The 14,538-nt window shown below is 41.4% G+C and overlaps 1 protein-coding gene across 1 annotated transcript in view; it reads right to left on the bottom strand.

Moving 5' to 3' along the window:
* Positions 1-647: 647 nt before the first annotated feature.
* The window catches only part of tmc6b (transmembrane channel-like 6b), a 95,642-nt gene continuing 81,751 nt past the window's right edge, over positions 648-14,538 (bottom strand). Inside the window, exons 15-21 of the mRNA XM_080209534.1 lie at positions 13,744-13,839; positions 13,205-13,280; positions 12,754-12,887; positions 10,861-11,028; positions 8,037-8,115; positions 4,284-4,382; positions 648-3,390 (exon numbers count right to left, since the gene is read on the bottom strand). Coding sequence (XP_080065660.1) covers positions 3,373-3,390; positions 4,284-4,382; positions 8,037-8,115; positions 10,861-11,028; positions 12,754-12,887; positions 13,205-13,280; positions 13,744-13,839 — 670 coding nt within the window. The 3' untranslated portion in view covers positions 648-3,372. The remainder of the gene's footprint in view (positions 3,391-4,283; positions 4,383-8,036; positions 8,116-10,860; positions 11,029-12,753; positions 12,888-13,204; positions 13,281-13,743; positions 13,840-14,538) is intronic.

Below are 14,538 nucleotides of genomic sequence, written 5' to 3'. Positions count from 1 at the left end.
GCTAAATTGACCCTGTCAGGGGAATTAGCGAGGTAAATACGTGGATTATCAAGGTAAATACTTGGGGTTATGGGGATAGGGCCTGAGTGGGACTGGTGTTGGTGCAGACTCGATGGGCCGAAGAGCCTCCTCCTGCACTGTAGGGATTCCATGATTGGGCACTTTTCAAAAATGAAAGTGGCAGCCGTAGATCCACTGGAACCTCCAAAGTCTGCAATTCCTTTTCCAGATGGTGCAGCGCTATTGTCCAACCAGAATTTGAACTTCCAGGCCAGTAATACTAACCCTAGACATTGGGGGGAGCAGAGGGGGAGTGGGGGTGAGGGGGGAGGGATTCCCCAGAGCATTTTGGGGCACTCCCCACTTGAGACACCCGGAGCTTGAAAGTTACAGGCCATTATATTGCTAATATATTGCTCATGATTGTCTCTTTCCTGGTTTGAAGTCTATATAAACAAATGGAATAATTAAACTTTTGATCGTTCTGAAACAGAGCAGCACACATGCTTGAGGCTTGGATGGAAAAAGCAAATGCACATATTCAAAGGGTACTGTACGAGATTTGCAGCCACAAGTTCTCAAATTTCAGTGATATAACTGGGACCCAATATTTCACAGACAACACCAATGCATATTTTTAAGTTTCAGGACATTTTAATAGTTAATTTTAGTCATGCAGATGGATACAAGTTGAATTCAATGGCACATCACCGTGTTTGATGACAGGAGAACATTGGAACAAGATGTTTAAAAAAACTCATCATCATTCACTTGGCCAGTGTTGAGCCTTATTTTGGTTTTATTACGAAACATTTCAGTTTGTTCTAACGAAATGACAATTGCTACACTGGAAACAGTTTAATTTCATTCTTTATATAAATATATACACATTAAAACTAGTATATTTACAGAAAATTCTACATTCTCTTAAAAATGTGACCATTGACCACATGGTTCAGAACCGTCCCATGTTAAGGCTCATAAGAATCTGGTGTAAATGGGGATTCTCATTTTAAGTTAATGTCACTTCCCATTCACAGGTAGGCAATGAACATCTCTCACTTCTAGAACCAAATACATTCAACAAAATTAAAATTATGATACTTACATACAAGACCCTCTTTATTAATATGCAATTGACATTTTAAAGAATATACTGCATTGGTATCCATTGTATAACAACTGCATTTACATAGTGCTTTTAATATAAAACATCCCAAGGTGCCACTTAGGGAGATATCGGAACAGATGACCATAGACTTGGTTGAAGAGGTAGGTTTTGGGGTGGATCTTGAAGGAGGGGGTGATAAGACAAAGGTTTAGGAAGACAATTCTCTGGTAACTGAATTCACAGCCATCAATTGTGAAGAAATTTAAATCAGGGATGCTGAAGAAGCCAGAATTAGATGAGTGCAGATATCTGAGGGCTTTGAGGAGGTCACAGAGGTAGGAGGGGTTTGAAATTAAGGGTGAGAATTTTAAAGCTGAGGTAAAAATTGGGTGTCAAGTGTATGAGAAATGGGCAAGTGGAGATTTAGTCAAGGCTAGAGATTACAAAGAAATGGATAAGGGTTCCAGAAGCAGATAAGCTGAGGCAAGGGAAAAATTGGACAAATGTCATAGAGATGGAGGTTACCGACATTAGTGGTGCCGTGGATATGCGGGGGGAAGAGTTCATCGCAGTGTCAAAGGACACCAAAGCTGCAAATGATCTGGTTCAACTGCAGATAGTTGCCAGGGGAAGGGATGGAGTCAGTGGCTAGTGAACAAAGTTTATGATAGGGATTCAAGACAATGGATTCTATCTTCCCAATATATGGACAGAGAAAAGTTCTACTGATCTAGTAAGGATGTCAGACAGGCACAGAGACTGTGAAGTCAATGAAAGACATGGCAGTGAGGTAGAATTGGGTGTCAAGAGCATGTAGAAACACTAACTCTGTTTTTGGTTATGTCACTGAGGGGCAGCATGTAGCTAAAAAATAGGAGGGGGGACACGGATAGAAGGGGACATCAAAGGCACATGGGATAACTCAAAAATACACATCAAAAGGGTAGTGTAGCACAGAATCCATTTCTGAAGTGTGCTATTGTGCATTATTTCCAACATTGGGTAGTTCCTAATGCCTTTAATAGTCAAGGTTTACACTCCCTGGCTCAGACAGAGTGTCAATTGTTAAATTTAGGTTAGTAGATCAATACTTGACAAAGGAAGAAGTTGAAGTATCAGTTTGTTCCCAAACTCTATGTTATATCTCTGAGTGATAACAATGTGAAAAGTTAGCATTCCAAATCATATAAAACTTTCAGTGAACACAAAAAGAAGGTCTGACCTCCCGGCATACGACTGTCGACAGCACAAGTCAACAAAATTCACAGACTGCTGTGGAGGTATTTCCCAGATTAGTTTTTCTGGTCTCTACACATCGCAAGGTAGGGCTTTATTCATGCTAAAGTGGTCAGTCGCTTAGTTCTGAACTTTGAGGGACCAAAACATAAGCAACACATTTACCCAGTTTACTGTAAACTAAAAATCAGAAAAATGTCTGTCAGTGCATCAGCATTTTGTTCTGAATCACCAAATATTTGCATCTGTAGCTACAAATGTGGCAAAGTTACATTAGCAGAAGGGTTACCCTAACAGAAGAAGTCCCCGTGCCACATAATAAGGTTACCTCTTTAAAAGGAGCTTGAGTTAGGCTTTAGGACACTGTTTTATGGATAATGTGAAGTGAATTGCAACCCACATTATAAATACGAAAGTCAGAATTAGTAAGGTTTACCCATCATTTGTTATGCCGTTAATTTGCACTTTTGTTTGCTCAGGCAGTAGTGCTGGCTGCTGCACATTTCCACCACAAGAGGGAGCATTGGCAGCTCCCGACCCCTCCAGCACCAACAGTCCATTTGGAGGGAAATTCAATCAGGTCTGGATTCCTGTCAGCAAGACCACTTGACAACCACTGTTTTTTTTAAAGAAAACCCATTTAATTAATAACATGATTGAAAGTTGGAAATTCTCAACGGGCCTGCAGCAGATTGCCTCAGACTCATAATTTCCAATCAAGGAAACGTTTGAGTCAACCTTCGAAGTCAACTTACACGGAGAATTCAATGGCAGGATCAGTTAGTCATATTGGTGGTGCTGCGCCGACATTGATGTGACACCATGTTGTTTGCTGCAGCAGTGATTCCAGTCCTGTTTGATGTGCTTGCACCTTTACCGATTTCAAAGTGCAGACAGCCAAACAACCCAACAACAAAAAGGATACAATTCCAAGCAGAGTCCAATTACATCAGCCGCTTCACTTCACTGGCATTGCTGGTTTTCCAGTCTTCCCAACGGCACAATTTATTTCTCCTTCCCTTCCATCAATTGTCACGGAAAACCTATTCCAATGACACAGGTCAGAAAAGTTTACAGAACTGAGCTGCAAAATGTTTAGAGAAGACAGTAAAATTCTGAACCAAGCTCATTAATCTGTCAGAGCAACTCTACTATCTTGGCACCAAACATATTTTTTTAAACTAACAAAATACAAGTTAGTATGGGGAATTTTGCGGTGCAACATGCCATCATTGCCTTTTATCTCTGGGACAAGGCTTCAGTTGTGATGGGGAAAAAGCCACTTCTGCTGGATATACGGATTCTTTGCAGCATCCATTTAGATTTTAATGGAACAAAGATCGTGCAGGTCATATAAAGCACAAGGAATGCTCTCCCTGAGGTGGCCGCAGAAGTGGGAAATCTTAATCCCATTGTATGTACTCATGTATCAGGACATCCCCAGATAGTTCATTCTGCAGATTTTCTGGTATTTCTCACAACCTCATGACATCCGAAATGGGCGTATGGGGACAGGGGCCAATGTCCGAAAACAGGCGTACCAGGACAGGGGGCCAACGTCCGAAAACGGGCGTACCAGGACAGGGAGCCAACGTCCGAAAACGGGCGTACCAGGACAGGGAGCAACGTCGAAAACGGGCGTACCAGGACAGGGGGCCAACGTCCGAAAACGGGCGTACGGGGACAGGGGGCCAACGTCCGAAAACGGGCGTACCAGGACAGGGGGCCAACGTCCGAAAACAGGCGTACCGGGACAGGGGGCCAATGTCCGAAAACGGGCGTACCAGGACAGGGGGCCAACGTCCGAAAACGGGCGTACCGGGACAGGGAGCAACGTCGAAAACGGTGCACTGGAGGGTATGCACATAGCATGATGTTCAAAGTCAACAAAGCCATCCCTAACATTGCAACACATCTAGAAAACAAATCTAGTTACCTCATCTTCCAATTGCATGAGCCCCCTGTTTTGAGAATTAAATTTCTTTTTGTTGGAGTTTTGGAGTTTAACAATAAGGAACTTCTTGTCCTTTCCCTCCTGTACCAAAAATAAAATCTGTATATTATGTGTTGACATGGAATGTTGCAAACAGAATAATTTTTCAATAACTATCTTCCACCAGTGCAAAAAAGCTCATTTGACTCAGCTGGAGATCTGGGTCAAATCTAGAACTTTCCAAATTTGTGCTGAAATCTCTCTGTTTAACTCTGACTGTTACCACCCATGGTAAGTGACCTAGGTTTGATTCTCGCTTTGGGTCATTGTCTGCGTGGAGTTAGCATGTTCTTCCCATGTCTATGTGGGTTTCCTCCCAAAGATGTGCAGGTTAGGTGCATTGGCCATGCTAAATTCTCCCTCAGCATACCCAAACTGGCTCCGGAGTGTGGCGACTAGGGGATTTTCACCGTAACTTCATTGCAATGTGAATGTAAGCTTACTTGTGACTAATAAATAAACTTTATTTTAATCAGTGATGTAATTTGTGAGCTCAGTATGAGGCAATCTGATTTTTTAATACAACGATTCAGTGGCAATTCAAGTCCAAAAGTATTTACAAATTCTGACCAGCATACTCCATCTATTAAAAAGAATATAAAAAGCTTTCAATTGAAATTATAAATCAACTTGGGGAATTATAATTCGTAAGGATTTTAATAGAATCAATAACTATTTTCATTAACAGATAATTGGATAGAGAATCAGAGGGGTACTAAATAAACTGGTAAGATCCTGACATGGATAGAGGACCAGCTGACTGGCAGAAGGCAGAGAGTGGGATAAAGGGGTCTTTTTCAGGATGGCAGCCGGTAACTAGTGGTGTGCCTCAGGAGGTTGGGGTTGGGACCACAACTTTTCACAATATATATTAACGATTTGGAGGAAGCAACTGAAGGCACTGTTGCTAAATTTGCAGATGATACAAAGGTATGTAGAGGGACAGGTAGTATTGAGGAAAGGGGGGGGCTGCAGAAGGACTTGAACAGATTAGGAGAATGGGCAAAGAAGTGGCAGATGGAGTACAGTGTGGAAAAGTACGAAGTTATGCACTTTGTAAGGAGGAATGGAAGCATGGACTATTTTCTAAATGGGAAAATGCTTAGGAAATCAGAAAAACAAAGGAACTTGAGTCCTTGTTCAAGACTCTCTTAAGCTTAATGTGCAGGTTCAGTCAGCAGTTAGAAATGCAAATACAATGTTAGCATTCATGTCGAGAGGGCTAGAATACAAGAACAGGGATGTACTTCTGAGGCTGTATTAAGGCTCAGGTCAGACCCCATTTGGAGTATTGAGAGCAGTTTTGGGCCCCGTATCTGAGGAAGGATGTGCTGGCCTTGGGAAGGGTCCAGAGGAGCTTCACATGAATGATCCCTGAAACGAAGAGCTGATCATATCAGGAACGGTTGAGGACTCTGGGTCTGTAATAGATGGAGTTTAGAAGGATGAGAGGGGATCTTATTGAAACTTACAGGATACTGCGAGGCCTGGATAGAGTGGACATGGAGAGGTTGTATCCACTCGTAAAAAAACTAGAACCAGAGGGCACAACCTCAGGCTAAAAAGGGACAATCCTTTAAAACAAAAATGGGGAGGAATTTCTTCAGCCAGAGTGTGGTGAATCTGTGGAACTCTTTGCTGCAGAAGGCTATGAAGGCCAGGTCATTGAGTATCTTACAGAGATAGATAGGTTCTTGATTAACAAGGGGATCAGGGTTATGGGAAAAGGCAGGAGAATGAGGATGAGAAAAATATCAGTCATGTTGTTTATGGGCAGCACGATGGCACAGTGATGAGCACTGCTGCTTCACAGGTCCAGGGACCTGGGCTCGGTTCCCAGACTGGGTCACTGTCTGTGTGACGTCTGCACAGTCTCTCCATGTCTGTATGTGTTTCTTCTGGGTGCTATGGTTTCCTCCCACAATCTGAAAGATGTGCTGGTCAAATGCATTGACCTGAACAAGCGCCAGAGTGTGGTACAGTAACTTCATTGTAGTAATACTGTAAGCCTTACTTGTGATACTAAGAAGTTAATTTTTGATGGAAACAGGTTCAGTTGTAATGTTCAGCAGAGAACTGGATATATACTTGTGAAGAGATGAATAATCAGGGTTTTGAGGAAATATTGGGGAGCAGAAGCATATAAATAGCTCTTTTAAAGAACGCCACAGGACCGAAGGGCTTATTAAATTATCTCCTTAAGATGGACTACACATTCACATCATAAAATCATGTGTGGCAGTATTTCCACATGATAAATTCAAAATTTTAATGGAAAAGGGATTGAACATGACACCAACAATATAGTGACAAAAGATTAACGTGGGAAAGTGCAAGCTTAGGTATCAATTGGCCGTTTTGGGCCCTATACCTAAGGATGTGCTGGTCTTGAAGGGGGTCAGAGGAGGTTCACAAGAATGATGCCAAGAATGAAGGGTTTGTCATATGAGGAGTGGTTGAGGAATCGAAGTCTATACTCGTTGGAGTTTAGAAGAACGAGGGGAGATTTAATTGGCACTTTAGTAAGAAGAATAGAGGCGCAGACTATTTTCTAAATGGGGAGAGACTTCAGAAATTGGAAGCACAAAGGGACTTGGGAGTCCTGGTTCAGGACTCTCGTAAGATTAACATGCAGATTCAGTTAGCAATCAGGAAGGCAAATTCAATGTTAACATTCATTTCTGGAGGGTTAGAATACAAGAGCATGGATGCACTGCTGAGCCTGTATAAGGCTCTGGTCAGACCCTGTTTGGAATATTGTGAGCAGTTTTGAGCCCCATACCTCAGGATGGATGTGCTGGCCTTTGAGTGGGTCCAGAGGAGATCCACAAGAATAATCCCAGGAATGAAGGGTTTGTCATATGGGGGATGGCTGAGGAGTCTGGGTCTATACTTGATGAAGTTTAGAAGGATGAGGGAGCGATCTAATTGAAACTTATAGAGTATGGAGAGGCCTAGATAGAATGGATGTGGAGAGAATGTTTCCACTAGTGGGAGAGACTAGAACTCAAGAGCAGAACCTCAGAGTGAAGGGACACTCTTAAAATTGAGATGAGGAGGAATTTCTTCAGCCAGAGGATAGTGAATCTGTGGAACTCATTGCCAAAGAGGGTTGTAGAGGCTAGGTTATTGAGTATCTTTAAGACAGGGACAGATAGGTTCTTGATCAATAAGGGGACCAAGGGTTATGGGGTGAAGGTGGGAGAAAGGGGATAAGAATCATACCAGCCATGATTGAATGGCAGAGCTGACTCAATGGGCCGAATGGCCTAATTCTGCTCCTATATCTTACGGTGTTCTTAACAAGGTCGCTTCTCTACCAATATTGCAGATATTATTGCCGAGATTTTCTGGCCAGCCTTGGTGGGTTTCCTCTTGGTTGGTGCGGGGATCCATTTAAATCATCATTGGCTTCGGCAGGATAGGTAGAGAGAGGGGCCGGAAAATCCCACAGATTGAACGAACAATGTCAACAATTCCATGTAAGTGACTTACACAGGAATTTGGTATGAGCTCCACAATGTTCATTGACAGTCATTTTTAGCATTATGCTTTTTATTCATTTTTCATTTATTACTGCCACATGCATTGCCTTTTGGTATGCCAAATAAGCAATCTCTTTAGTGAAAGGGGGAATTCTTCACACATATAAAGTAAATAAAACAATTAAAACGGTACAAAAATTTGGATACTTACATTAGCGATTTGTTCAGTTAATAATTTAATCACCTTCCTTTGACCATCAACAACTTGCCAGTAGAAATAAATCACTATCCTGAAAGAAAAATGTAGAATACCAATTTTGACCTTTAATGACAAAACCTGAAAAACATGATACTGGACTCTAATCCATGCAACACATTACACTGAATATGCTGTCTTTAATTTTTTTTCACTGGTGCAATAATCAAAAATCACAACAATCTTTTGATTTCAGTACAAATTTGTCATGGTGTTGACTCTGCCCAAATTCCACTAAAATTATGGCATTGACTCTCACTTTACTATTAATAAACAGCACAATGAAAACAAATGCCAATTACTCATCTTTACAAAAAGTTATAAACCGAAGAATTTGTTCATATAACACTTAATCAAATAAACTAATCACATTGAACTAATGCAGTAGACAATTTACAGCTTAACAAGGGCAAATTAAAGTGTATTTATTAGTCACAAATAGACTTACATTATCACCGCAATTAAGTTACTGTGAAAATCCCTTGGTTGCCACACTCGGGTGCCTGTTCAGGTACACTGAGGGAGAGAATTTAGCATGGCCAATGCACCTAACCAGCATGTCTTTCGGACTATGGGAGGAAACCGGAGCACCCGGAGGAAACCCACACAGACACGGGGAGAATGTACAAACTCCCACAGGCAGCAACCCAAGCCGCGTATTGAACCTGGGTCCCTGGTGCTGTGAGGCAGCAGTGCTAACGACTGTACCACCGTGCTGCCCTTATATCATATGTAGATGACCAGACTGTTCAGCTGTGCTTTATTGAGCAGTTCTAAACACTGCAGTGTGGTGTTGGTTTTCTGGATTTTACAAAACTGTTCAACGAGAGATAGGAATTGTGTTTGAAGGGGAAAGATTATTACTATTATAGAGTTATGCTTAGACCACTTGTCCATCTCTAAGTTATTTGCTTAGTGGACAAGAATCATACACCTCCTGAAATGCTCAATTTATCCATACCCAGCTTTAACAAGAACACCACAGGAAGATGCTATACTAATCTTTATACAGAGTTTGCTTTCAAAGAATATTAATGAGATTTGCTGTTACTATGGCATGTTCTTTTTGCCTGTAGACAAATCAATGGTTCACTAACTTTTCTACGTATTAATTTTTCTGTTGCAACCCTCAGATGTTACAGCACTAAGTAAGCCAGTCAGCCCTCCATGCACACAAAATAAAAGCCTAAATCTTAGTATCTACCCTGTTGCCATATCCATCACCTCCTTCATCCAGTTATGCAATCCATGCTTGAATGCTGGCAGTTTCTACATTAACCATGAACCCTGCAACTGAACCCCACAGTCTCACAACTCGCCGTATGAAGAAGTTGTTAAATATCACATTCAACAATGCGTCTGTGGTTCCCCCATCCTAGAGATTTTCTGGGGAATTTTAATGTGGGTGAAATGTATGGGTTTGAGCGCTGGTGAAATACAAGTGAGAACGTACCAGGAAACCAGCTCCAACCAGCCAACTTAACTGTAGTATGTTAGGCTAAGTGCCACTTTCAATGTTAATTGCTCAAAATACAGCAACGTTAACATGGGTTTTGGTGTTTAACTTTGGCTCCCAGACTTCCTGGAATTCACCAGTCAGTGGTCAGTAGAACTGAACTACAAAACCAAAGGAAATGGGTAAAATTAAATATCACCACTGTCCAGTTATCAGCCCGATCATTGTAATTGTAAGCTCAAACTGAGGCGCTTAGTAAGTAAGATTCTAAAAAAGTTTTCTTTAAAGCATTTTCAGATGCGGTAACTTGTAAAAAGGGAGAGTTTAGTAAAACCCACTGACAGGTTAGACAACAATCTCAAACGAAGGTCAGAAATCAAATAAAGATTGAAAGTCGATGTTTTATTTGAAAAAGTAGCAACTCGTGATTTAAATACAAACTGTCTCGATTTATGATTGGTATTATTGCAATTTTTAAAATATTCATTCATGGGACATGAACGTTATTTATTGCTCATCTCCAATTGCCCTGAACTGAGTGGTTTGCTAGACCATTCCAGTGGGCATTAATGAGCCAACCACATTGTTGTGGCTTTGGAGTCACATGTAGGCCAGTAAGGATGGCAGATTTCCTTCCCTAAAGATCATCTAGTGAACTGGATGGTTTTTCATGATAATCAACAACAGTCTCATGTCCATCACTGACTTTTACTTTTTTTTTATTGACTTCAGATTTCATCATCTGCTGTGTTGGGATTCGAACGCGTGTCCCCACACCATTACCCTGGGTCTCTGGATCACTAGTCCAATGATAATATCATTACAGTGCCAGAGATTTTGTGCTGCACAGTAAGCCCAAAGAAGAAGGGCAGTGCGATCGTATTGGCCGTTCATGCCACGCTCCTGCTGTACTGAGGTCAGAGAACTTGGCACTCAGCCAAATTTTCATTCACTGCTGCGGGATGGAAAAATGGTGGTAACATTCCAGCTGAATGTTTACCAGTCTTAAGCTGGGTGAAGCAATTTCAACCTTAAATACATCTAGCACATTGAAAGACAATTCAATGTGCCTGGTAAATATCAATAATTAACACCTGGTAATGGTTCTTAAAGTTGTTTCTAACATTGTAAAAATAAACATCAAAATGTAAAGATATTTATGTCCTGAATTAACCAGGGACGTTCAACAAGGCAATGCTAATATCACTTGAAACAACAGAGACAGTTCACTACCAGTCCTGTTCAACACCTGTAAGCTTTACAGTTTTTATAGCTACTGTAGAATATAGGAACCAGAGATGTTATTAAAATAATTAAACTTACAGTAGGATGCTTGATGCCAAGAGAAAGATGAAAGGATTTCTCACTAAGATCCACGAAAGCTTAAAAAATTTAGAACCATTTTCATCCAGTTGGTGGACCCACAGCGATGCAGATTCATACATAGAGTCCAGTGTTCGGAAAGGCCCACAAGTTAGCGATGGTTTCATGCTGATTAAAAAAAAATTATCAGGCAAACAAAAATTTTGTTTTGTTAACATTCACAGTTGTTAAGTAAATTGCAGTGGAACATGGAAAGTAGGTATTTGACCATCATTATACACACTTTAAATCACTTAACAGTTGCACTATTATAGTCCAACTCAACTCGAACATTTCTTTTTAAATTTATTAGTGTCACAACTAAGGCTTACGTTAACACTGCAATGAAGTTACTGTGAAAATCCCCTAGTCGCCACTCTCTGGCGCCTGGTCAGGTACACTGAGGGAGAATTTAACATGGCCAATGCACCTAACCAGCACGTCTTTCAGACTGTGGGAGGAAACCAGACCACCAGAAGGAAACACACGCAGACACAGGGAGGATGTGCAGACTCCGCACAGATAATGACTCAAGCCGGGAATTGAACCCAGGTCCCTGGTGCTGTGAGGCACCAGTGCTGACCACAGTGCCATCATGCTCCCTTACAATTAATTGAAAATGGGGTTAATGTTGTCTCATATTACATAAGAATTGGTCAGAAAAGAAATATGACTGGGGCTTCCTCCAAAGGTTCATTGTCTGTAATATTTGATAAGTAAGTTCAGCGAATAAATGGCTTGACAAGTGTTAATTTTACACTGGTAATCAATAGACCAAAAATATCTATGACCTCTGGGTTAATATCTAACAATATACATGAGGCGAATGCAGCAATTGCACGTATCTTGTACCACAATCACCAACCTTTGCCCCTACTGTTCTGAAGTCAGAACACTAAATCAGCAGACTATGGATTTGGACATCTCCAACCCTGGCACCTTTAACCATCCCGTAATTCACCATGGAAAATTGGACATCCTGCAACTTACCAGACAACCCATGCAATTACTTAATTTAGAAGTGTAAAATTCAGCTAAAGCAGGTTTGGACACATTGTAGTATTGATTGCAACAGCATCTTAATGGCTCCACTAAAAATTTAGCTCCTGAGTTTATTCCGATGAATCATGCGAGAAATAAAAATGAATCCACTTTATTCTGCTGAATCATAACTTGCACACACAAATTTTGATTTATTACTGTCACATGTATTGAGTTGCAGTGAAGAGTATTTCTTTTTGCGCATTATACAGACAGAACACACCATTTATAGAGTCCATAGGGGAGAAAGAAAGGAGAGGGTATAGGAAATAGAAATAGCAGTCATAGCTAGGGGGTAGAGAAAGGTCAGTCATTGGAGTGGTGGCACAGTGGTTAACACTGCTGTCTCACGAAGCGAAGGATCTGGGTTTGATTCCAACATTGGGTCACTTTCTGTGTGGAGTTTGCAAGTTCTCACTGTGCCGTGTGGGTTTCCTCCCACAGTCCAAAGCTTGCAGGTTAGGTGGGTTGGCCATGCTGCATTGTGCCTTAGTGTCCCAAGATATGTAGATTAAGGGGATCTGAGGGGTAAATGTGCGGGGTTACTGGGATACGGCAGGGGATTGGGGTAAGTGAGATGCTTTGCAGGAGAGTCGGTGCAAGCTCGATGGGCCGAATGGCCTCCTTCCGCACTGTAGGGCTTCTACGCTATGGTACGTCCATTCAAAAGTCTGATGGCAGCAGGGAAGAAGTTGTTTTTGAGTCAAGTGGTACTCGATCTCAGACTTTTATATCTTTTTCCCGATGGAAGAAGGTGAAGAGCATATGTCTCAGAGTATATTCGGCTACAAAATTAACCATGTGTATACTTACTACCATATAGTGTAGGAATAAGCAACACTGGCTCCAAGGAATGATGGGAAACACAAAAGACTAATAAAGACTGTCATCATATGAGATGCTCGCCAGAACTTATGTGGAGGCTGACAGTTCTTCATCAAGCTTAGCTGAAAGAGACCCGATAAGTTTGTTAACATATCTGGTGTAGCGTACTGCACAAATCACTGAACATTTTGTAACAACTGCGCAAGCTTTGGTTCTGAAGCAACCAGTTAGAAGAGTGCACATTACCAAAATACGTACAAAAGCTGGCAAGGATGATGCCTATTCCGAATATGAAGGGCAAACACGATCATCGTAAATTAACTAACAGCAGGGTGGAGTCAAAATAAACTTAAAACAAAAAGTGATTTCTGAAACTGAACAACTGATCTATTTCCTGTACATTCTATAATCTTTAGCCATTATGAAATGTGAAAATTACCTTTTTAATATAGAAGACAACAAAAAATTTGATTATTTGAATTACAGGCAGCAGTGGTGCAAATAGAAGACCCAACCTACAAAATAAACAGAACTGGATTAAAAGGAAGTCATTATAATACCGTTGGCTTTTTCCCTCTCTCTCTTCTCAAGGATAGATGCTTCACAGTTACTGTTGCTCAGGACCAGCGGCTGATTAGTATGTTGCCCAAGTACCCATTCATTCCTTTGTAAACCTAGCCAGTGAGTTCAGAGGGTTATTGCATGTGGGGAGCATCACAGTCAAACCCAACCTGGTGCTAAGCCAGAGACTACGTTTTCTGGGCAATGAAAAGGACACTACAGTCAGCAGCACTTGCGCCACTGTGCTGGCAAGATCAGCTGCCTATCAGGGACTGATCCAAGCTTGGGTTTGTCCCAGTAATGCAGGGTTCACCACCATATTAGCTGCTCCAGTTATCACGAAACCACTGGTGAAGCTTTTCAGTAGATGCTGTTTGCTTCATACATCAAACGTAGTGAGATCAAATATGCGATTACCATGTGATAGTCTGTCCAAAGATCAAATCCAACACATTTCTGGCAATGTCAAACTCAGGCTTTCTTTTCTTTTTCAGCAGTTTAATGCAAATTACCCTGGATAGTGGAGGAAGGAGAAACAATCATTAAAATAATATCGTAGATTACACTCCAACTACTGGACTACTTTCTCTTATACACAAAAGGATTAGGTCAATGGAGGAGTGCAAGCAGAATGCTGATTGATTGTTGGCTATTCAGACTTGAACTGCAAGGATTGCTCAGGAACTTTTGCCAAGTTTCTCCCAGTAAGTAGAAAGGTGGCTAACAGCCAACCACACACATGATGCAACTGTCTTGCAATCCTTCCTGCAGTGCACCATCTTGAAACTTTATGCGTCCTTTTTTTAAAAAAAATGCATTATGCTTTGCAGCACAAACAAAGCAGTGGAAATTAGGAAATATATAGTGGAAATAAGGTTAGATCTTCACTCCACTGAGCTCAGTGCTCTGACTCTGAGGGAGCAACGCGCCAGGTCCATAGCAACTCCATTTCCCACTCCCTGGAAGCGAACAGAGAGAGGGAGGTAGAACTGGATGGCAATTCCCCCTCAGACCAATCTTCTACAATGGCTAAAAGTCAAAACAGGAACAGGACACTAGACAAAAGCAAATTACTGTGGATGCTGGAATCTGAAACCAAAAAGAGAAAATGCTGGAAAATCTCAGCAGCTCCACCAGCATCTGTAAGGAGAGAAAAGAGCTGATGAGTTGACAAAGGGTCATCTGGACTCGAAACATCAGCTCTTTTCTCTC

This window comes from Carcharhinus amblyrhynchos, chromosome 21, assembly GCF_965287045.1.
Source record: "Carcharhinus amblyrhynchos chromosome 21, sCarAmb.v2.hapA, whole genome shotgun sequence".
Taxonomy (NCBI): domain Eukaryota; kingdom Metazoa; phylum Chordata; class Chondrichthyes; order Carcharhiniformes; family Carcharhinidae; genus Carcharhinus; species Carcharhinus amblyrhynchos.
This window is presented reverse-complemented; position numbering and strand designations above follow the sequence as displayed.